At 46.2% G+C, this 22,046-nt stretch overlaps 1 protein-coding gene and 1 long non-coding RNA gene across 3 annotated transcripts in view; one reads left to right on the forward strand and one right to left on the reverse strand.

The window, feature by feature from the left end:
• Positions 1-255: 255 nt before the first annotated feature.
• Positions 256-5,146, forward strand: LOC109283639 (uncharacterized). Its single transcript, XR_002090887.2, has 3 exons — positions 256-469; positions 4,387-4,447; positions 4,758-5,146. It is a non-coding gene; the product is annotated as an uncharacterized LOC109283639 (long non-coding RNA).
• A 218-nt stretch (positions 5,147-5,364) lies between these two features.
• The window catches only part of NCF4 (neutrophil cytosolic factor 4), a 47,323-nt gene continuing 30,641 nt past the window's right edge, over positions 5,365-22,046 (reverse strand). The window contains exons 1-10 of one of the 2 annotated variants that reach the window (XM_006270250.4): positions 18,130-18,797; positions 16,638-16,722; positions 14,208-14,361; positions 13,841-13,911; positions 13,143-13,270; positions 11,887-11,944; positions 9,973-10,071; positions 7,645-7,775; positions 7,487-7,552; positions 5,365-5,752 (exon numbers count right to left, since the gene is read on the reverse strand). In XM_006270250.4, the coding sequence (XP_006270312.1) occupies positions 5,518-5,752; positions 7,487-7,552; positions 7,645-7,775; positions 9,973-10,071; positions 11,887-11,944; positions 13,143-13,270; positions 13,841-13,911; positions 14,208-14,361; positions 16,638-16,722; positions 18,130-18,161 (1,059 nt within the window). In that variant the 5' untranslated portion in view covers positions 18,162-18,797 and the 3' untranslated portion in view covers positions 5,365-5,517. Of the gene's footprint in view, positions 5,753-7,486; positions 7,553-7,644; positions 7,776-9,972; positions 10,072-11,886; positions 11,945-13,142; positions 13,271-13,840; positions 13,912-14,207; positions 14,362-16,637; positions 16,723-18,129; positions 18,798-22,046 lie in introns of those variants that run through there. The other variant, XM_019489551.2, reaches the window with a different exon arrangement.

Genomic DNA, 22,046 nt, shown 5'->3' on the forward strand with positions numbered 1-22,046 from the left:
CTTTTTAAATCTGAGACACCGTTTTTTTACCTGTCTGTACAGCACTGAGTATACTAATGGCATGATAGAGTTAATAAAAAAACGGCATACAAAAAATCGTATGGCAAAGCACATAAACATTTGCTTCCTTTTAACATGTTCCCTTTTTTTCCACTGGACTTGCAGAATCCCGTGTCAGATTGTAGCCTAATAAAGCATTGAGATTTTATAGGTGTCAGAAAATGGCAAAGTTAAAGGGATTCACAGTTTGTTGAGCCCCACAGAAACTGAGCCTCACAGAAGTTTAGGGCTGGAAGGGGCCTTGTGAGATCATCAGGTCCAGCCCCCACTACTCTGGGCAGGAAAGACTGCTGGTGTCAAATAACCCCAGCAAGGTGTGCGTCCAGTCTCCTTTTAAAACTCTCCAGGGTAGATGCCTGCACCATCCCCGCTGGGAGTCTAATCCAGAGCCTGGTCACAAGGACCACAAGTAAGTTTTTCCTTATATCCAGCCTGACACTTTTTTCTAGGACTTTATGACCGTTGGTCCTGGTTTTCCCCTATGGTGCTTTGGTGAATAGTTGTTCGCATAGCCCCTAATGCTCTCCCCTCATACATTTGCAAGCTGCCACCAAATCCCCCTGAAGACTTCTCTTTTCTAGGCTGAACAGTCCCAAATCTGTCAACTTTTCCTCATATGGCTTGCTCTTCAGGCCTTTAATTATATGAGTGGCTCTTTTCTGGACTCTCTCAAGCTTCTTTTAAGTTGATACATCAACTTAAAAATCATACTTCTGCTGGGAATTTTGTTCTTGGCTATTGTTACAATTAACCTCTAAAAGAACCAAAAGAAAATGGGAGAGAAGAAAAGGGGTGCACAAGGACACTGTTCTTTCTATTTTTTTTTCATTTTTTCTTACTTTGTGCATGACCAATTTAACCCTTTCTTCAGTACATTCATTTAGTTAAACAGTCCCTGGTGTCAGTTGTTTGGGTTCCACAAAAGATAATAAAAACACATATTTATTAAGATAGGAAGATGTGATTCTAAACCTAAAAGCAAATTCCTTTGACTTTTTAAAAAATATGACTGGATTTCATTTTCATGGTGAAATCCAGAAGGGAGCAAGAGGGCACAAAGGCAGCAAGAGGGCACAGCAGCCCCCCTGGCTCTCCAGGGGCCTAGCAGACCTCCTGAGGCTAAAAAGAAAGGCCTACAAAGGATGGAGGATGGGAGTCACCTCCAAGGAGGATTATTCTGCACTGGTCCGGTCCTGTAGGGAGCAGACCAGGAACGCCAAGGCTGCAACTGAACTCCAACTAGCTTTGAGCATCAAGGACAATAAAAAGTCCTTTTTCAGATATGTGGGGAGCTGGAGGAAAAGCAGGGGCAACATTGAACCCCTGCTGAACCAGATGGGGCAACTCACAACTGACGCCCAGGAAAAAGCCAACCTATTAAATAGGTACTTTGCGTCAGTCTTTCATCGGCCCCATGGGACGCCCGTGCCTGCTACAGGGCCGGGAAGTCCGGGTGAGGGTGATCCCCTGCCCTCCATAAATGCTGACTTTCTGAAGGAACATCTTGAGAAGCTGGATACCTTCAAGTCAGCCGGCCCTGACAATCTTCACCCCAGGGTACTCAAGGAGCTGGCGAGCATCATAGCCCAGCCTCTAGCACGGATCTTTGAAAACTCTTGGCGCTCTGGTGTAGTGCCCGAAGACTGGAAGAAGGCCAATGTGGTGCCTATCTTCAAGAAAGGGAGGAAAGTGGATCCGGCTAACTATAGGCCCATTAGCCTGACTTCTATCCCGGGGAAGATCTTAGAAAAGTTTATTAAAGAGGCCTTAATGGACTGGCCGATGCCAACATCTTAAGGGATAGCCAGCACGGGTTTGTTGCGGGTAGGTCTCGCTTGACCAATCTCATTTCCTTCTACGACCAGGTGACCTATCACCTGGACAAGGGAGAAGAGATTGATGTCATATATCTTGACTTCAAAAAAGCCTTCGATCTGGTGTCCCATGATCGCCTCTTGGAGAAACTGGCCAATTGTCACCTTGGGTCCTCCACGATCCACTGGCTGGAAAATTGGCTCCGGGGTCGGACCCAGAGGGTAGTAATTGATGGAAGTCACTCATTGTGGTGTCCTGTGACCAGTGGGGTCCCCCAGGACTCTGTCCTTGGACCCATACTGTTCAACATCTTCATTAATGATGTGGACACTGGAGTCAGAAGCGGACTGGCCAAGTTCGCCGTCGACACCAAACTTTGGGGCAAAGCATCCACACCAGAAGACAGGCGGGTGATCCAAGCTGACCTGGACAGGCTTAGCAAGTGGGCGGACGAGAATCTGATGGTGTTCAACGCCGATAAACGCAAGGTTCTCCACCTTGGGAAGAAAAACCCGCAGCATCCTTATAGGCTCGGCAGTGCTATGTTGGCTAGCACTATGCAAGAAAGAGACTTGGGGGTCATCATTGACCACAAGATGAACATGAGCCTTCAATGCGATGCTGCGGCTAGTAAAGCAACCAAAACGCTGGCTTGCATCCATAGATGCTTCTCAAGCAAATCCCAGGACGTCATTCTCCCCCTGTACTCGGCCTTAGTGAGGCTGCAGCTGGAGTACTGCGTCCAGTTTTGGGCTCCACAATTCAAAAAGGATGTGGAGAAGCTTGAGAGAGTCCAGAGAAGAGCCACGCGCATGATCAGAGGTCAGGGAAGCAGACCCTACGATGACAGGCTGAGAGCCCTGGGGCTCTTTAGCCTGGAAAAGCGCAGGCTCAGGGGTGATCTGATGGCCACCTATAAGTTTATCAGGGGTGACCACCAGTATCTGGGGGAACGTTTGTTCACCAGAGCGCCCCAAGGGATGACGAGGTCGAATGGTCACAAACTACTTCAAGATCGTTTCAGGCTGGACATAAGGAAGTATTTCTTTACTGTCCGAGCCCCCAAGGTCTGGAACAGCCTGCCACCGGAGGTGGTTCAAGCGCCTTCATTGAACACCTTCAAGATGAAACTGGATGCTTATCTTGCTGGGATCCTATGACCCCAGCTGACTTCCTGCCCTTTGGGCAGAGGGCTGGACTCGATGATCTTCCAAGGTCCCTTCCAGCCCTAATGTCTATGTCTATGGTATCTCTAAAAGCATACATGCAATCTCCAAAAACTGTTAGCTGATGAACTTGCATTACAATATACTCTCTAGTTACATGATTGCATAGAATTCTGCATATATAGTAGGGCTGCGCGAAACTTCGGGTGGTGATTCGATTCGGAGGAGATTCGGCCCAGTTCGGTGGCCGAATCTCCAAATCCGAATCGAATCAGGGGACCAATTTAAAGGTCCAAATCACTTCAAAGCTCTCCAAAGCTTCGGCAAAGATACGGAGAGCTTTGATGATTTGGGTAATCCCTAGTGGCTGCAACAGGAGCTGCAGCCACCCCAAGCTGGTAAGTACTAGGGGCGGGGGAGTGGGACCACGGGGAGACCCCTGCCAGCCCCCCTGACCCTTGCCTTCTCCCCCAGCCCTCCCTCCCCAGCTCGGTACTTTAACAAAAGCCCCGGTGCTCACCGGGTGCTGCTGTGCGGCGGGGGGGGGGTGATCTCCGCTGCCCCCCACTGCCCCACGCTGCATGGGGGGCTCTACATGAGCCCCCCAACCCCCCCACAGGTGCACCACCTGGGCCAGCTCTGGCCCTTTAAGAAAAAAAAAAAAAACACAGAGAAAACCCCAGGACTCATGCTCCTGTGCAGTCTCAGGGCTTCAGAGGCTCATGTAGAGCCCCCCACATGGCATGGGGCAGTGGGGGGCAGCAGGGATTGCCCCCGCTGGCAGGAGCAGTAAGTCTAGGGGTTTTCTTGTAGTTTTTTTTCTTAAAGGGCCAGAGCTGGCCGGGGCAGGGCACCCATGTTGGGGCTGGGGGAGCAAGGGGGGGGGGGCCTCATGCAGAGCCCCCCACACAGCGTGGTACAGTGTGGGGCAGCAGGGATTGCCCCCCACCTGGCAGCACCCGCTGAGTCGAGGCCTTTTTTTCCAAAGACCCTGGAGCTGGGGCAGGCGGGGCAGCTGTTGCCAGTGGGGGACAGCAGGCAAGGGATGGGCCTGGCCTGGCTGATTCTGCCAAATCGAATTGGGACAGCGATTCGACTCACCGAATCTAATCACTGTCCCCCGAACTGGCCAAATCCAAATCTGAAGTGAATACTAGCTGCTTCGCACAGACCTAATATATAGTCTCACAGGGATATACAACTGCTGTATAACAATGAAAGAAGTTTACTTATAAGGTGCAGTCTTTGATCAGAGGGAATACTAGTCTTCAGTTGCAGAGTTACTCTAAATATTATTGCAAGAATTTTTTAATAACATATTTTCTTCTCCTGAATGGGTCAACAGATTTTGCTTAGGCAGACAAAGCATGGAAAATCCAGCCCCAGATTGCAAACTTCAGAACATGGTAAGCAACTGAAAGACAGGAGTGAGAACATTAACTCTGGTGTAAAATTAACTCACTGAAAGACTCAGAATAACAATGAAGTATTGATACTTGTGCTACATGAACCAGCATGCAAGCATCAAAAAGAAGGGGTGGTGAAAGAAGGGGAAGTGAAATTTGGGCAAGCAATTACATCAGTCAAAGAAATACATCAGACAAAGCATCCCATAAATCACCACAGTATAAGTGCATTGGTACAGTTAGAAACACTGTCACAAAAAACACATTTAAGGAAAAACCTTGAATTTTTTTTTTTTTTATTTTATTCTAGGGAATCGAAAAGCAAACCATGAAGCAGCAATATGTTTCTTCAGTGCTTCCAAAGAAACTGGTTTCCCAATGTAACTCCTGCCCACAGAAATAACAGCTCCATCTAGAGGAATCAGCAACAAGACATTCATCCTATCATGTTAAAGATGAACAGAAAGCATTTGAGGGGGAAATGACTGTCTAGGAAGCAAAGCTCAGATCATTAGAGCAGGAACCTGGGAGTTAGGACCACTAAGTCCTATTTGTAGCTCTGATACCAGCTTGTTTCATGATCAGCAGCAAGCAATTTCACTGTTCTGTGCCTCAGTTTCCCCATCTTTAAATACAGCGAAATAGGAATGCTGGGAGACCAAATGAGCTAGTTAAATACAAATCCTCTGCTGAAAGGCACTATATTATTATGCGTTACTTTTTTTTCATTCCATACTGGAAACACCTTAATCCACTTTCTTTCCAAGTAAGATGGATGCCTGAAGGCTACCTAACTGCTTACCCCAAATTTCCTCTGCATTTAGTGTAGGTATATACAAGTCCAACAATCTGAGATGATGCATGTAGAGAGAGGGGAAGAGGCAGCTGCTCTACAATACAAAAGTTCTCTCTCCATGTATGTTGTTTCTGAATCACCAGTATCTCACCTCAGACAGAGCTGCTGGGGGAGCATTTTTATTTTATATGGTTTTAGAGAGGGGAATATGAAGTTCTACAGACTAGATAAAGGGAAGGGGTACAGCCATCTGTGAGGTACCTCTCCCTGGCAATCATGGCATATTAATTCCTGGTTCCTGAACAGCACCACTTCCAGGACTGGTGTTGTAGACACTGAAGTCATCCTTGTTGGTGATGTGTAATTTCCAGGGGAACACATGCTTCTCAGAGGGCCTGTTTCTGCTCTGATACACCATGAGTTCAACATCCTGGTCAGAAAGCAGCCGAATCATGTCACCGTCAAAGTCCTGGTAATTCAGAACAATATCTTCATGATCAAATTCCCGCCTAGGGAAGGAGAAATGGATTAAATTCTATTAACTTAATGCCAGGAAGTTACTGAACAATTCGTAATGTACTAGAGACCCCTGCCCTCTACCTGGAACTCTAGAGGGATAGAAGCACACCCACTTTTCAGGGATATTTAACTCTTCCTATACCAATTAATGAGATTGCAAAAACAACAACATTTTGCAGTTGTATAATACTCTGCATGGGGTATATCATGCAAAGTAGCATACTCCACTTCGACACTATCCAGATATGGAGAAAAGCAGGGTTTGAATCATGGGGGACCTCGGAGGGGGGTGTGTGAAAATAATTTGAAAATCATAATCTGAGAGGTCTCTGATTTTATTAGGGCATTGTGGTGGGCAGCCCAATTTTTTTTGCAGACCCCCCTCAAAAGTCAAAGTGTAATTTGAACCCTGGAGAAAAGACCAGGGTCACTTTCCCCACCCCTTGTACAGATGACCCACAGAGAGCAACATCCAAGACAATGACTTGTTGATAATGCTATCAGCAATGCTTCTCACTAGGGAGGTTTTGTAGTGTTTGACTGCCAGTAGGCACTGGTGTTTTCAAACATCATTACAGAGTGCCAGATCATATGCTAAAGAAAGATGAATGTGAAATCGTGTTATTCAGAGGACAGGGGAGTAGGTTTGCCTAGTGCATATCTCTGTTATTCAGAATTAAAGTAATGCTTCTTCAATTTTTCCTCTGAAAAGTTGAACAATGCCTGTGGTAGACTTGCAACACTATGCAGTGAACTAATGTGGGCAGAGACTTGCTCAAGTCTTCCTCAGAAAAGATGCAATCCCAAATGATAATGAATAACGCTTGTGTAACATTACGGTCATTTTTGTACATGGTCACAATGCACAGCTCCACGTAGGCATATATATATAATGTTAATGCCTTCTTCCTCTTGTGCAAATGAATGTTCAGGCAAAATGCTGCCATTCCTAGCCTTTATACACAAGGGCCTGCATAGCAGGGGGAAGTAAGAAAAGTATGACTAATAAAGGGAGCTAGTCCATCCCAGTAGACACAGCAGTCATATACTGATAGAGACTTTACTTAAGTGTTGGAGTGGGGAGGCTGCTCTGTGCATAGGGACCAATCATTACTACATATATGAATGACTTTCAGAAGGAATCCACCTACCCTGAAAGGCTGGATACAAATCAGACTCTTTTACAAGAGTGGGATCGAACTGGAGGAAGGTCCACTCAGGACTTTTATTTTCAAAGTTCTCTGACCCCAAAAGCACTTGAGTGAAGTAACTGTGGTTAAGAACTTCTTTTACTGAGCCCATTGTTGCTGAGCACATTCCTTGCTTTTCCAATGCATCACCATTGAAAGGCCTAAATGAGAAGCCCAGTCTGCCTATAGCCTATGGGATACTCCTGGGGAGTGAGTAAAGTGTCAGGAAGGGCACTGGGAGGTCTCAAACACTACTATGGGGATCTAAGGAACTGCACAGTGCATCCCACATACCAAGGAAGTGTACTAGGTGATCAGGTCCCCTTAAAACAGACTGGTATCTGTTCATAGTGGTACTGGGTGAAACAGTAGCAACTACAAAGCCTCTGGGGTATCTGGGCAGATTGTTTTAAATCCAGAACACTGGGATGGCTGGACAATGTAACACAGCCAGGACTGAAAGAAACTCAGGATATATGCCTAAGTGAATCTCTGAATCAATAGTGAATGCAACTCCCTCCATCTGCACTGTACCTCATTAATTCCATGAGGTCTTGGAACGGTGGGATGCTGCTCAGATCCTCCTCCACTGCTATGTTCCTAGAAGATGAACAAACATTATTGTTTCATGTAATTAAAACAGAATTACAAACATCTTTCCAGCAGTAACCTGAAGAGCATCATCTCATTACCTGATGATGCTAACAATGCTGTCATGGTAATAACAGCGCAGACGATTGATAGTATTTTCTTCTTCTGGTAAGTCTTTAATGACCTTCACAAAAGCACATGGGAAAATTCCAGTGGCATCATAAACAGTTCCCTGGAATGAGAGAAAGGGAACAGACTGAAGAAGAGTGTATTATTTTTACTACATTTGATCGGCTGTGGAAACTGAAGTCATATCTGTAGAGATGACAAGCAGAATTATCCCGATATGATCATTAAAGGAGGAATGCAATAGAAATAAGCCGATTGTATACCTATTGCATTGGATAGTCAAATAAAGAGGAACAGGAGCAGTACATAATATGCACAAGTCAGATATTTACCCTCAAAGACTGTCCTGTTTGAGAAACCAGATACCAGTATCAGCAGACATACTGAATGCCCTTCCTCACTGTCTCTTAGACTATTGCCCAAGTCCTTTGTTAATATGTCATTGTGGGTTAGCATGAAATACAGAGTGAGCATGTCTACATCAAGACTCAGGAGGCTGACCATGTGTCACCGCCAAGCCCAGCAAGTGGGAGGACCTTAGCCTCCTTCACCCCTCTCCTTGCCCATCTCCCCCAACCCAGAGTGTGCAGCCTGCAGGTGGAGGAGGGAGGGGGGAAGATCTGGAGGTGACTCCACATCCCACCACACATTCGGAAGCACAGACCAAGACCAGACCAGGGCTGGGAGAGGTGGAGCAGCATGGGGGCAGCAGCAATGGCAGAAGCCCTGGTGAGGGCACTGCATGTAAGCCTTGAAGAATAGAATTAACACAATATAATACAGTGCAGCAAGCACTGTAAACATTTCAGTGAGGGTGAATAAGGAAAAGAAACTCAATCCAAAAAAGGCTGTTGCAAATACACAGCCTGCCCTTACCTGTGCACAATAACATTTCAAATTCCCCGTCATCTAAACTATAGCACATTCTCAAAACTCAATCCTGGGCTATTGCAAGCCTACCAACCCAGAGTAAAAGCCACTCGAGCGTTCAAGTCAGGAAGGTGAAACCACTTTCTCTAGCTTCAACTGCTCTCACCAGATCCTGCCTTCTCCATCAGTAAAGTCAAGAAGCCCTAAGCCACCAAAATTTCCCATATATGCAAATAACATACAGCATTACAATGTTTCCTTTCAAGCCCCACATGGAGATAACAAACTCATAAAACCTCAGACTACCTGCTCTGGTTACTACTCCATGAACACACCTATCCTATCCTATCCCCTTTTCCATAAACTCATCAAGCTCCATCTATTTAGATTCCTTGCCAGCAGTATCCTATTCAGAGGTCATTCTGGAACATCTTTCCTCTGCTGGTTAGAAACCTTCCAATTTTCTGTCTAAAATCATCAGTGAACAATCTGGACTTAAATTTTATCTTGTACCAATACAATCCTTTAATTGACATAGTTCTTCACCCTCCCTGGTATTAACCCCCTGGAACATATTTATAAAGAATAATCATATACACAGATACAAATTAGAGAATGGCTGCTTAGGCTGCAGTATTTCAGAAAAACACCTTAGGGTTACAGTGGACTGCAAGCCAAATGTGTGTCAACAGTATGCTCTTGTTGCAAAACAGGTATACTGGGCTGTATTAACAGGAGTGTTACCTGTACATCAAAGGAAGTGATTGGTCCACTCTGAGGCTTCACCAGGAAGCCTTGCCTCCAGCAGAAAGCAACAGAACTGATTAGAGATCTAGGAAACATGACATATGAGGAAAGCTAGAAAGCTGAGATTAGTCAGCCTGGAGAAGAGACAGCAGAAGGAATTTAATGAGAGTGTTCAAATTCCTGAAGAGCGATTATAAAGAGGATGGTGACACACTATTCTGTGTGACCACAGGGAGCAGGACAAGAAGTAACAGTCTTAAATTGCAACAAGGGAAATTTAGACTAGAGATTAGAAAGAACTTTTTCACTATTAAGACAGTTAAGCAATGGAACAAAATCTTCATCCCTGGAAGCTTTTAAGAACAGATTAGCAAACCCTTGGATGAGATGGTTTAGACAGGCATGATCCTGGTTGGAGTAGAAAGCTGGACTAGACCTCTAGAGGTCCATTTCAGCTCTATGATTCTATGACTTAATATACTCTCCCAACCTTCTTTTGCTATGCTAAACAACTCAATTTCATTTCATCTTCTTATAATAGGCTCTGTATTCATCTAATGCATCCTAGTAGCCCTTCCCTGCACCTATTTCAATTTGTTTTTTCCTATCATAAGTGACTCAGATGCATTACTCTAACTGAGGCCCTATGAGCAATTTTTACCATGGTCCTAATGCAGTCTTACCTCCAGCCAGTCTTTGTTGATCCTGCTGAGAAGATAGATCAAATCACCCTTCTTAAAATTCAGCTCCAATGTATTGGTTGCCGAGAAATCAAACAGTGCCTAGGGAAAACAGGCAACATTTTAGAAATCAACTCATCAAATTATTAAACCAAATCGTGCTTTTCTCCCCCAGTTTCATCAAGAAAAAGGTTTCTTACCTGTAACCCACATGAGGCATCCCCATGGCTGGGAGCCCAAATCAGATGATGGGGCTCCTAGACACAGAAGGACATTGTTCACCCCCACGGTTGGAAGCCCCATCAGTTGGCAGGACCTCCAGGGACAGGGGCACATCCCACTGCTGGGAGCCCCAGCCTGACCACATGTTCAATTAATGGTGTGATAAGAATCAGCTACAAAGTTATTGCACATTTTTGTGTAATAGCTTTATGCCTTATTGCTTATCTTATCATGCCATTAATTGCATTAGTGTGTGGCCAGGTAACAATCTGAGATGTGATTAACTGGTTAATTACATCTTATGTGTAATGTGAGCCAGGATCCTCAAGGACAGACTACCTTACACAGTGAGAAGGTAAACTATCAAAAGGAAGATCTTCTAGATGAGACAATGGTGATTAAAATGCAGTTGTAAGGGGGGGGGACCCCAAAGAACGTTCCCCAATTCATAATACAATGGTTCCATTAGTCTTTTAAGTACCATACACAAGTGCTACAAAGGTGGTTCTTCTCATAGTGAAGAACAGACATCTGCTGTCCTCTTGCTAAGGCTTATATACTTCTTTTTAGTTGCCTTTCTAAAAGCCTATTTATACAGCATGTAACATTTTGGTAGCTCTAGTAACTATTAATAAAACGAACACAAATGACATTGAAAAAAATGTTTGATCCAGGAGCTGTTTTTTCTGGGCAGTAAAAAAGGAATTTGAAGCCTCTGCGGCCATGTTTCTAATAGCCTTGCACCAACCAGTCCTATCTGCCAGAGAGCAAACCATGGCCCAGTTTCTGCTCTGAAAAAAAGTTCCACCTATTACAGGATATATATATATATAAGATGAATTCTGCTACTACAGCCCATGATATTTCCACTTGGTGCTGAGCAGACTGAACCCTGCTTTTCCTTGTCTTGCAGGACCCAGTTGGCGTGTCTACATGTGCAATTAATTTGAAGCAATAACTACATATTGTACCAGAGGTTATTGCTCCCAAGCACCATGTTTACACACATGCCCAGAACCACAGCATGTTGAGCCAGGCTGGAGTAGTCCCAGCCGGCAGGGGACCCTGGTGATCAGCCTGCTAGCCCAGAGCTGCTCCGACCCAACTCAATGTGCTGTGGCAGGCTGGCTGGAGGATGAGGGTGCTCCAGTGCAGGGTTAGCCAGCAGGTAACCCCCATGCTGTAGCACCCTCATGCCCTAGCCTGCTCTGTCAGCGTCTACATGTGCACTGCTTTGCAGTAAATAACTCTGCAGTAGGATGGTGCTTGTTTTACAAGTACTATCATATGAAGGAGCTTATTAGTTTACTGTGGCCTAATAGGGCTGCACAGGTAGAAAAAAAGACTTTACTGCAGAGCTAATTAGGAAGCTCCATAGTAAATGTCTCTTGTAGACATGCCCCAAGGGTAGCAGCCTATCCCCATCCTGGATCAAACTAAGAAGATCACTTCCCTTCATCTGCTGTATCAATGCAATATTCCTTCAGACCATTCCTTCACCCCATACTGCTCAACCCTCTTTCCCTCTCCTGCTCTGGAGTAAAAAAAAAATCTCTTTCCATGCTTATTCCATTTTTCCTTCTATTCCTATTACATGGACACTCATAGGGAAAGATCACAGATGTCACCAAACAGATGGCTTAGTGAAAATACAGCCTTATACATAGCCTTCTGCATGCTGCTTCAGGTACCTACCTCAGCCCGTGGGGCAGCCATGCGGTCGAAGGTAGGCACTTGTGGTAAAATGCTTTTGCTGAAAAGAAAGGAGACAACAGGGAGGTATCAGAAAAAGGAGTCAGTCAGCACAATCTGTACTTGCTCATCATCTAAGCCAACAGGCAGCAACATTTTCTGGCAGCCACCCAAAATGGCCCAGCTTGCATCTGAAGTCAGCCAGCGCTAGGACCCAGCCATCACTGCAAATCCTGCCACCTTTCCCATACCTCCACCACTGCCAAACACCACTGCAGCCCATCTCTACAGGCAGGTTGCTGACCCCTGCTCTGGGAGGCAATTCCATGTGATCTAGGCCACAAACCACCTTAGAAACATCAGAGAATCAGTGTACAACATGCAAGTCAAGAAACACGGATACAAGGATGTGACCCCACGTCTCATTTCCCTGTATAGTAGCAGTAAACTCTCCCTGGTAAAACCTTCTGCTGGGAACAGATGGGAATTCAAACTGCATATTCATAATCCTGGTCCTCCCTTATCCAATTTTGCTCAGCACTGCAATCACTCCCTTCAGAAGTCCCTCCATTTCTCCCTACCATAAGCAAGGAATTCAGTTGCGCTGGGTGAGTCAAAGGACTAACACTTTGTTATCCTTGGGAAAACGGACTATTTTTAAGATTAATTCAATTTTGGTCTCTAAACATGGTGTGGGTATGCACAGAATTCCCCCACAGCTGTCCTGTGGGGAGCAAACTTCAGCAGGATTGAGAAATTAATTAATTCCCCTCCATTTTGCAGAACAGTTTTTTCTGTGGTTTCCTAGTGCAGCTTCATAGGATAGCTCCCTGCTGAACTGAGGGGTGGGAAAAACTGAGCCTCCACATATATTTAGGATCTGATGCAGCTCTCATTGAAGTCAACAGCAAAACTTGCATTGACTTCAGTGATGCTGGATCAAGCTCTTCATCTTGCACTGTACGCCTCACGTACTGCTCCCTAATGGACAACACTGCAGAGGTAGGCAAGTGTTTACAAAAGGAATCTTACATATCTCTGGTATTTCCTTTACTTGGATGGAAAGAAGTGTGGATATTGCACAATTTCAAAGTACTGACGTTGAGAAATGCCCTATTTTCACAATAGAAAAGGACAAAATAGCAGGACCCAACCAACTCATTTGGGATGCACACTAGGAAACACCAGTTTCCTCTCCCCATGGGGTTAACACCCACCCTCAAAGCAAATAACCAAAAGAAAAGCCAGCTGATACTAACACTCTGCGAGTGCGCGGGCGGAGTCTTCGCAGCCTCTGAGGCATCTGTTCACAGTCAAAGGTTGACTGGTAGAAAAACAGCCGTACCTCTTCACCCAACACCACCCAGATGGGCAGGCTGAGAAGCTTCTGTAGCGGGAAAGCAAAGAATACAGAGTAACAAGTAGGCAAGAGATCTGCTCTCTGTAAATTTGCCTGGGCAAGGGAAATACCTCTCCAATCTACAGGCCCACAAATGATATTCTTCACTGTCAGAAATCCCCTGCTAAGTGCAATGGGGTTGAGCAGCGCTCACTTTCTCCTCCATGGACTGCTGGACTTGGCTAAACCATTGCTTCACACTTTGGCCTATGTGCCTGATTTACTACAGGAACTGTAAGTCTTTCCCTGTGTCCTACCACCACTATCACAGTGATCCTGGAGGTAGTGGAAAGCACTAACCAGTGGAAGTCTTAGCCAATCAGCTGCTGCAGGCTCCAGTCAGTCATGGGTTTAATACCAGGGCCATAATTAACCTCCACACAAAAAAAAAATCTCTCCCCAGTGTCTTGGCATCGTGGAGAAGCAGAGTATAACAGAGAGACCAAGGTGCCCTGTGCTGGGGTAGAAGCATCTAATCAAGATGTTTTGGGTAGCGCCTATCTAAAGCAGCAGCTGAATATGCTCAGTGCAACCTCCCCTGCTTAAGATGAAGTTTACCTTCATGTAGGCATTGAGAATGGGGATCCTGCTCTCTGCAATCTCCCTTTTTGCTCCAACATAAACTTTTCCTAGAAAGCACAAAACCATTAACAGCCACTGAAGTAAAAATGGAGACTAGCATGAAAAGGAAGCAGCTTAGAGAAAGCAGAGTGCCTGAAGCATCCAAGAAAACAAGCATGGGCTACAGGATTTCAAAACTAGCCTTTCAGCATACAATGCTCCAAATTGCACCGGTGGGAACTCATCATTGGCTCCCACAGGCAACACTACTCACTATAATGCACTCCACTATGTAAGCTTAAGGCTGAAAAAGCTAGGAATGATGTGTAAGGGGACAGGAACAGAGCTGGGTTTGGCAGTCTACCTGGCAGTATGGGAAGAGTGCAGCTAAGGCTGCCTTTTTTGCTATCTGCCCCATATTTCTCCTCTAGCTTGGCATGGAGGGCAAAAAACTGGCGATAGCGACGGCAGATCAGGTACCTGCCCCCTCCTTTTGTCTTCACCTCAATGACAAACATCTGAAAGGGAAGAGGGAAGAGAGGCCAAGGGTTATATTCAGACTTAATAGAACCTACCAAAAAAAAAAAAATCACCAAACGCACAGAGCAAAAACTTAGAGCCAAATTCTCAGTGTCTGTGACTCTTGTCTGGGCCCAGTGTAGAGGCAGTCTCAAATTAAGAAGCCAGCACATTCTGAATGCTATAAAATAATAGTAATAGCCCCAGGGTTTATTTTGCATATGTTCCCATGTTTCCTACAAGTTGAGTCACCATGTGTGCTTCCTTCTATATAATCTTGCGAATAGCAAACTTAAGAGGATCTCATGCTGCTCATATAACTTGTTTTCAGCAGACAACAAAACATATTACAACAGTTAAAGCCAACACTTACAAGCCTGGAGCCTTTGGCCACATAAATCTGTATTTAGGTGTCTAAATGAATGGCCTGGCTTTCAGAGGTGTTAAGCCTGCATAGCTTTGTAACTCCAGAAGCACAGCTTTGAAAACTGTAGCCTAGGGGACTTGCCCTCAGCCATGCAGCAAAGTGGATGCAGAGCCAGAAACAAATCCCAGGTCTCCTGACTCCAAGTGCTGTGCTTCAACCAACAAGCTATACTCCCTTCTAGTCCCCAAAAGATTGGTTTCCTAGGGTTAGAAAACACTCCCCACTGATTCCCATATATTGACCCCTTTGCCAAGCAAAAGCCAGGCATCACAAAGAGATTTAGCTAACAGCTTTTTGACACAGCTTCTAGACATTTAAAATTATATGCCACTCAGGTTTAAGCATATTGATAACATTTATTAAACTACATTAGGTAACATAATTCATGCTTTGCAGCTGTGCTAAGCCCTTGACCAAACACTTCACAGCAGCCCCTGTTGTTGTTACTTGTAATGCAGATTCGAAGAACTGGACTGTTCTCACCCACTGTCTGCCGCACATTTGCATTTTCACTAACTGCCATTCTTGCATACTGGCTCCTGGCATCTATCCCATTCAGGAAGAGTGCATAACAACTGCAGACATTTCCTCTTCCTGAAGAAGTGTTTGTTCCCAGAAGTTTGCAAAGAAGAATTATTTATCTATTTTAGTTGGTCTAATAAAAGATTTACCCAGAACCTTGTCTGCCTATGTCCTTAAACCAACATGGCTACAACCAACACCCTTGAAACATGGACTGTTCATGAGCTTTTAAACCATATTATTGTAAAAGCATGCTACATGTGTTGAGCAAGAGAAGAAGCAAAACTGACGTAGTCGGCACAATCCAACTCAGGAAGCCCCATAAGTGGTGACCCAAGTCTATCAGAAATAAGGAAGCCCCCCTTTTTAAAAGTGTTACATTGCATTTGAACAAGAGCCATGCATCTGGCAGCCCACAGGCTGCATGCAACCCCTGAGGGGTTAAGCTATGGCCTCTAGACATCTGCCCAGCTGTCATTTCCCCTATTGCTTCAGCTGCAACAGCAGCCAGAGTCTCCAGGCTCCCCCACCTCCTTTGGCCTTTGTGGTCTGCACAGCATGGTGCGGGGTGCTCAGTGTGGGGCTGGGCCTGCCACTGTAATAGTGGGGGATGCCCACATGAGTCCTCACTGCAATGGGTTAGGGTATCTATGTAGCATGCACCCCAGAAGCCCCATCCCGACTAAGGTGGCCTGTAGATATGCAGCCCTAGCTATTGCAGTCCACAGGAGATGTGGCCATCAGCTGTGTAGAAGCTGGACAGTCCTGATTTAACCAACACCTTCCAAGGGCTTTTAAGAAACTGGTTTGCACTGGATTTCAGAAGCACAGGGGGAAAACGGGTTTACCCAACTGTTTAGCCTTTTGTCTAGGAACAGTAACTAAAATTATAAAAATGAAAATAATACAGGTTAGCTCCCTCAACCTAAACTCTGGTGAGAAAAGGAAACAGATTTCTGATGCACTGTCCATTGTGTTTTGCCATCCCAACTGGAAATAGGAAGAAAACACCCCTAAGTAAAGACTTTGGAAACTGGCAGTGCCAGAGGGCCCATTTCTGTTAGGCTTCACCCACTCATCTCTGTTAGGTTTCACCCTCTGAAGCTAGCTTGTCAGCCTGCACGTGCAACAGACTCCTACCCATGCTAGAGGAAGACAAGCCCTACTTGGAGACTGGAGGGTTGACTGGAGGCAGAGCCCCATTTGGAGACTGGAAGCAGTCCAGGCCTAAAGGAATCAGGCCAAGCTACATCTGTTTCCCAGGACTAATGCTGAGCTAGTCACACCTGTGGGCACAGGGAGAATGAACTAAGTCTCCCCTCTTACATAGTAACTGGAAAAACCTCTCTTCTCTTCAATGTCTGCAATGTTTGCTGCAACAGGCACTTCATCTGGAAGCTGGTCAAAATCACTGAAAAGGCAAGAGAAAAAGGAAACATCAGATTACTGCAGGTAATGTTGGTCTTTGGCACAAATGACTACCCGTATTTGGAATCCCACCTGCCATATAACCTCTGCCATTCACAGGCTAGTCCTGCTTCCCTCTTGGGCAGCAGAACAAGGATACGGAAGCATCAATCATCTTGTTGCCAAACATCAGGTAGCACAAGACACAAAGGGCGCTTCTTCACGAGACACTTTACTATGCAGTACTGTAGTTTACAGCACAGTAAGTATGCACATCTACATGTGCACAAATGTGTACAAGTTGGGCACAAATTGTGAAGCATAAATCCACTTTGCCTCTGTTGCATGTTATATCAGAGCTCTACCTACATCCATTCAAAAGCAGAAGCACTGAGGAAAGATGTAAAAGAGCAATGGAAATGTGAAGGTTTCCAGTTCCAGAGAAAGCTTCATGAAGAAAAATCAGTGTGAAAAACACAACAGCTTCTCACTCTACAAAGAGTAGGATGCTAGGCTAAGCTGGCCCTTCCTTCAATAAGGATGGGTGGAGTGAGTGGGGCACAAGCCCCAGGCACTGGCTAAAGGGGTGGGGGGGGCACAAGGAAGCAGAGGGGTGCTTCATTCTGTTGTCCACCCCCCACATCCCTGCCCCTTACACACACACACACACACACACACAGTGGCAGCACAGAAGCATGAATCAGTAAGTGCAGGGTATTCTGGGAAATGGAGTTCTATCAGGCAGCAGCTCCTGGCTTTTGCTAGGGCTGGAGGGAGATTTCATCTTTCTTTTCCCCCTCACTTGACATGGGCATGGGGGTGGGGGATGGTCAGGTGATATTCTTCCTCAGCAGCAGTGAACTTGTATCCGGCAGAGCCTCCAGAGCCAGTGAAGGTACAGAGAGAGAGGTAGGGTGGACTGCTCTGGGCATGGCTCTAACCAGTTACACTTCTGTTCATCACCAAGTTCCAGAAAAGCACTGTGGTGATGGAAAGCACCTACAACTTGCTCAGCTGGAAGAATGGAGTTGGTCCCACCCCAAACATGAGTCACCACCACTTGCTGTGGAGAGGATGCAGTTAAGGTCAGCATAGGATGCATCAAGTCTCTCACAAATCAGCTTCACTTACCAGGAGCTTATGGGGCACTGGCCGCAGTTTAAAGTGACCATCCTTTCCTGGAACTACAATGAGGACAGGGATACAAGCCACCACTGCCCTCCCTTTCGTAGAGGTCATAACAAAGGAGAGTGGAAAGGTTCACTCCTATTTAAAAACAGACCCACTACATACAAAGGAAGCCAACTATGCTATACCACGTAGAAAAGTTCTCTGTCAGCCCTATCAAGGAGGCCTGCAACCAGAGAAATAGGAAGGAACAGTGGTTACACAGACAAGTTTGTGGACTTACCTCTTATCTCGTAGCTGTTGTGGAACAGACATTTCTTCAGCTCTTTGGAGCCTGGGGATAACTGATAAATGAGCCACAGAAAGAAAACACAGGAGACTGGGGGTGTTCACAATCACACCCTGCTGCTTCTTGAATCAGTCTTTACTCAGAGTTCTCCACAGGGCCTCAGAAATCTAGCTCTTGCTTAGTGTTTCGGTGTCAGGCTCTCTTTCCCCTGTGCTTCTCCTCCCACACTAGATTGAGGAAGTGCTATTGAAAGAGCCAGAACCAAGGCAGGTTTGTGCTCATTGCAAGAGTTACTGTTGTAGAAGCTTCCTCCCACCCCTATTTGAGAAGTGAAAGCCAATGTGGAAGCAAAAAGTGTCCCTGGCTCTCCAGGCCCAGCATTTGCAAACACATTTGCCCTTGCTCAAAGTGAGTGCGACACACTACCAGATCAGAATGGCAGTGCTTGACACACATTTTGCACTGGTGCCTGTGACTTCACAAGGCAGTAGAAAATCAGGCCCAACAAAAGCACCAGATTAAAGGTGACAGGGAATGTGCAGGCACTGAATTTCAAGGACCTGCAAAAAAAGAATCCCATTCCCTCTGCCTCCTGCCCTGAATAATGACACATGGCACCCAGAAAACATAGCTGGCCTGAGGTTTTGTGGAGTTCTATGTACAATTATATAGGAGGGACCCAATCCAGCTTCTTCCCAGATCATGATCTAGGGCCCCCCCTACAGTATCACCAGACACCCCTGCATACTCATAACCCTGTACAACCCTCTTCCTTCCAAATGAGGCTCTGTGGCTCTTGGAGACTCTCTCATATGGAGCAGGAGCCAGGAGATGGAGCCAAAGCACAGCTTTCCAACTGGGGAGTAGAAGAAGCTGTTAGGAAATGCAACCCTGCCATAGACTATGGCCACCGGAGTCAAACAGGACCATGCACAGGGGCTCAGGGACAGGGATTTGGAGCATGGATCAGTGCAAGTAGGATGTGGGACTCCTAGAAGAACAGGGATCTTTAAAGCTGCATTAGCCTAAAGCAGCAATTCCTGATGAAATGCCTATAAACCAAGCATTCTTTATCTGCCCAATCTATAAAGATAGGCTAATAATTCATGTCACCGAAAAAAGGCCCTACCTGCTCCACAAAGGATCCTGTGCACAAAGGATAACAACATGTCATTGTTAGAGTATGAGTTACAGATGATTTAAAGGGGGGGGGGGAGAGAGAGAGAGAGAGAGAGAGGGAGAGAGGAGTGCCATTTTCTAGTGCTGTGGCCATGCTGCTGAATATCCTGGTTTTGTTCTAATCCAACACCTGAATCATGCAGCCTCTTTGCCTACTTTTTTCAAATACAATCTCTCCTTTCCTTCCAAATTTGGCACACATTTGTCTCCTTTACATTCTTTTACAGTCAAATAGCAGAATGTTTGTAGCTTTAGTGGAACCAAAAGCTGGCCAACAGTTTCCAAAGTAGAAACTTGCATAAAACATTGCTAGAAAAATACACTGCAAAGGAAGAACTCAGTACCCAGCTAATTTCTAGGGGCACATGGAATACCATTACAAGGAGCCAGAGATGATTTTACTGCATCTTGGTTAGAAGAAACTGTAGCCATTATAGATGGAGGTGTACCGATACATTGGTCCATATCATATCAGCACTGATAAAAGGAAAATTGACATTATCAGCAACTGGCTTTTTCTGGCTGATGTGGCCAATAATGTTGCCGATATGTGTACAGCACGCACACAGCCAGCCCAGCAGCTTGGAAAGCACCATCCATCTGGTCAATCTGTTGGGGGGAAGGGGCAGGAGGAGGGATGGGGCATTGGGTTGTAGATCGAGACTCCTGTGGTGAGGGAGGAGGGGGGCTGGGGCAGGAGCAGGGGCAGGCACTGCCCAGCTGGTGTGAAGCAGGGTACAGGACAGAGCCATGAGCAGCTTGTCCAGGGATGTGGGGAATGGAGGTGGAGGGCAGTTCCTGCTGTTGTGTGCACCCCTGGGGGAAGCATGGGGGGCATGTGACCCCTGGAACTGTGCATGGGGTGAGGGTGGGCTGCCTGCTGGGGGCTGGGGGAGGTGCCAGTGCTCGGGGCGGGTGATGACAGTGCTAGGAGAGGGGCTTACGGGGGGCTGTAACCCACCCTGTAGCCCCCTCTTTCCAGCACCACCACCACCAAGCATAAGCATAGCTCTGGCCCAGCCTAGCCTGCCTTCACCCCATGCACAGATCTGGGGGGCACACACCCCACCATGCCTCCCCTGGGGGGTGCATGCAGTGGTGGGAGCTGCCCCCCCTCCCCATGGCCCCTGGATGAGCCACTCATGGCTGTCCCACACCTCACCCTGACTGAGCAGCATGTGCCCATGTCCCTGCCCCAGTCCCCCTCCTCCCTCACTGCAGGGGCCTCGATCTGCACCCCCCCCCCATGCCCTTCCCCTTCCCCCAACAGACTTACCAGCCAGATGCTGTTCTCCAAGCTACCAGACTGCATATTGACAATCGGGTCAGTATCGGCCAATATGGCTTATTAATAATCGGCCTTCAGTATTGGCCCAAAATATCTTTATTGGTGCACCCCTAATTATAGATAGCTTTGGTTACCTATAATGGTTATTTGGTTACCAGATGCTCCTGCACGTATTTCAATTTGAGGGCAACCTTTGAAGAATGTTGAATATTCCCCCTACCTGGCTAGCCATCTTTCCCAAAATGCAGACAGGGATGACAATATTCAGCACTAGATAAAATCTACTGGTGCTCCCTTTAGATGTCTTTGAAATCATGTTCGATGATCATCATATAGGGGCCAAAACCAAACATCTAGTCTACCAAGCAGCTGTCATCCCTACCCAAATGTTGAGGTGTGAAACTTGGATGACACATACCAGAAATCTTGGAAACATTACCTTCAGCAATATCTTCAGAAAATCCTCCGTATCAATTGGAAAGACATAAAAATGAATACCAGCATTCTGGCTCAAGCAAACACCACCAGCATTGAAACCATGGTTATACACACCAACTCACTGAATAGGATATAAGGATGCCCATCTACCTGCTCCCAAAACAGGTGCTATACTAGATGGGCAAAAAAGATTCAAGGGCACCTTGGAGGCCAGTCTGAAGAAATGTGAAATAAACATGAAGACCTGGGAGACTCGAGTACTAAATTATTCCCAGTGGCACCATGTTGTACGACAAGGCTTTGGTCATTTCAAGCAAACTCTCCTCACTGTGAAGGATGATAGGGGAGAGACACAAAGGGAAAGAGCTATGACCTGACATCACCAGGATTTACTCCTCCCTCCCAGCTATTCACCACATCTTCAGTTGTGCACAGTTTGGGTTGGCTGCCTCAGTCCTCTATGGACTCAACAATGATTTCCCTATTTACTGGAAGACTGTCATCCTTGTACTGAGGGACTACAGGTGCCAGAGTTGCCATCTGAGAGTCTCTATTTGAGAGACTCCAAGATTCTGTATTCTGCTGTCTGTGCAATTCTCTCCCCTGTGCTGCCAATGCAAGCAGAGGGTACGGTGGTGAGGCAATGGAGATGCTGGACAGAAGCTGTGGACCTCTGAACTCTGCTGCTTGCTCTGTTTTCCCTGTCAGCCCTGCTGAGTGTGTAATCCTCATGTAACCTGAGGCAAAATTAGCACTCCCCTTCCCTTCCCCTGGGCCTCTCTTAATGGAGCTTTCTAACCAAAATCCCCTGGCTTTCTCCTGAAATCCAGAGGGTCATAAGGGCAGCCCACCCTGAACAGAAGCCTTAGTCACAAGACTTAATCTAAATTGGCTCATAAAAATAGAGACAATCTAAGCTGGCAGTACATTGGGCAAGGTGTCCCCAAGCATAAGCAGAGTACCTAGGCTGCTGGCTTCTGCAGACAGGCTTTTGCTCCCTGCAGAG

This window comes from Alligator mississippiensis, chromosome 4 (genome assembly GCF_030867095.1).
Source record: "Alligator mississippiensis isolate rAllMis1 chromosome 4, rAllMis1, whole genome shotgun sequence".
Taxonomy (NCBI): Eukaryota; Metazoa; Chordata; order Crocodylia; family Alligatoridae; genus Alligator; species Alligator mississippiensis.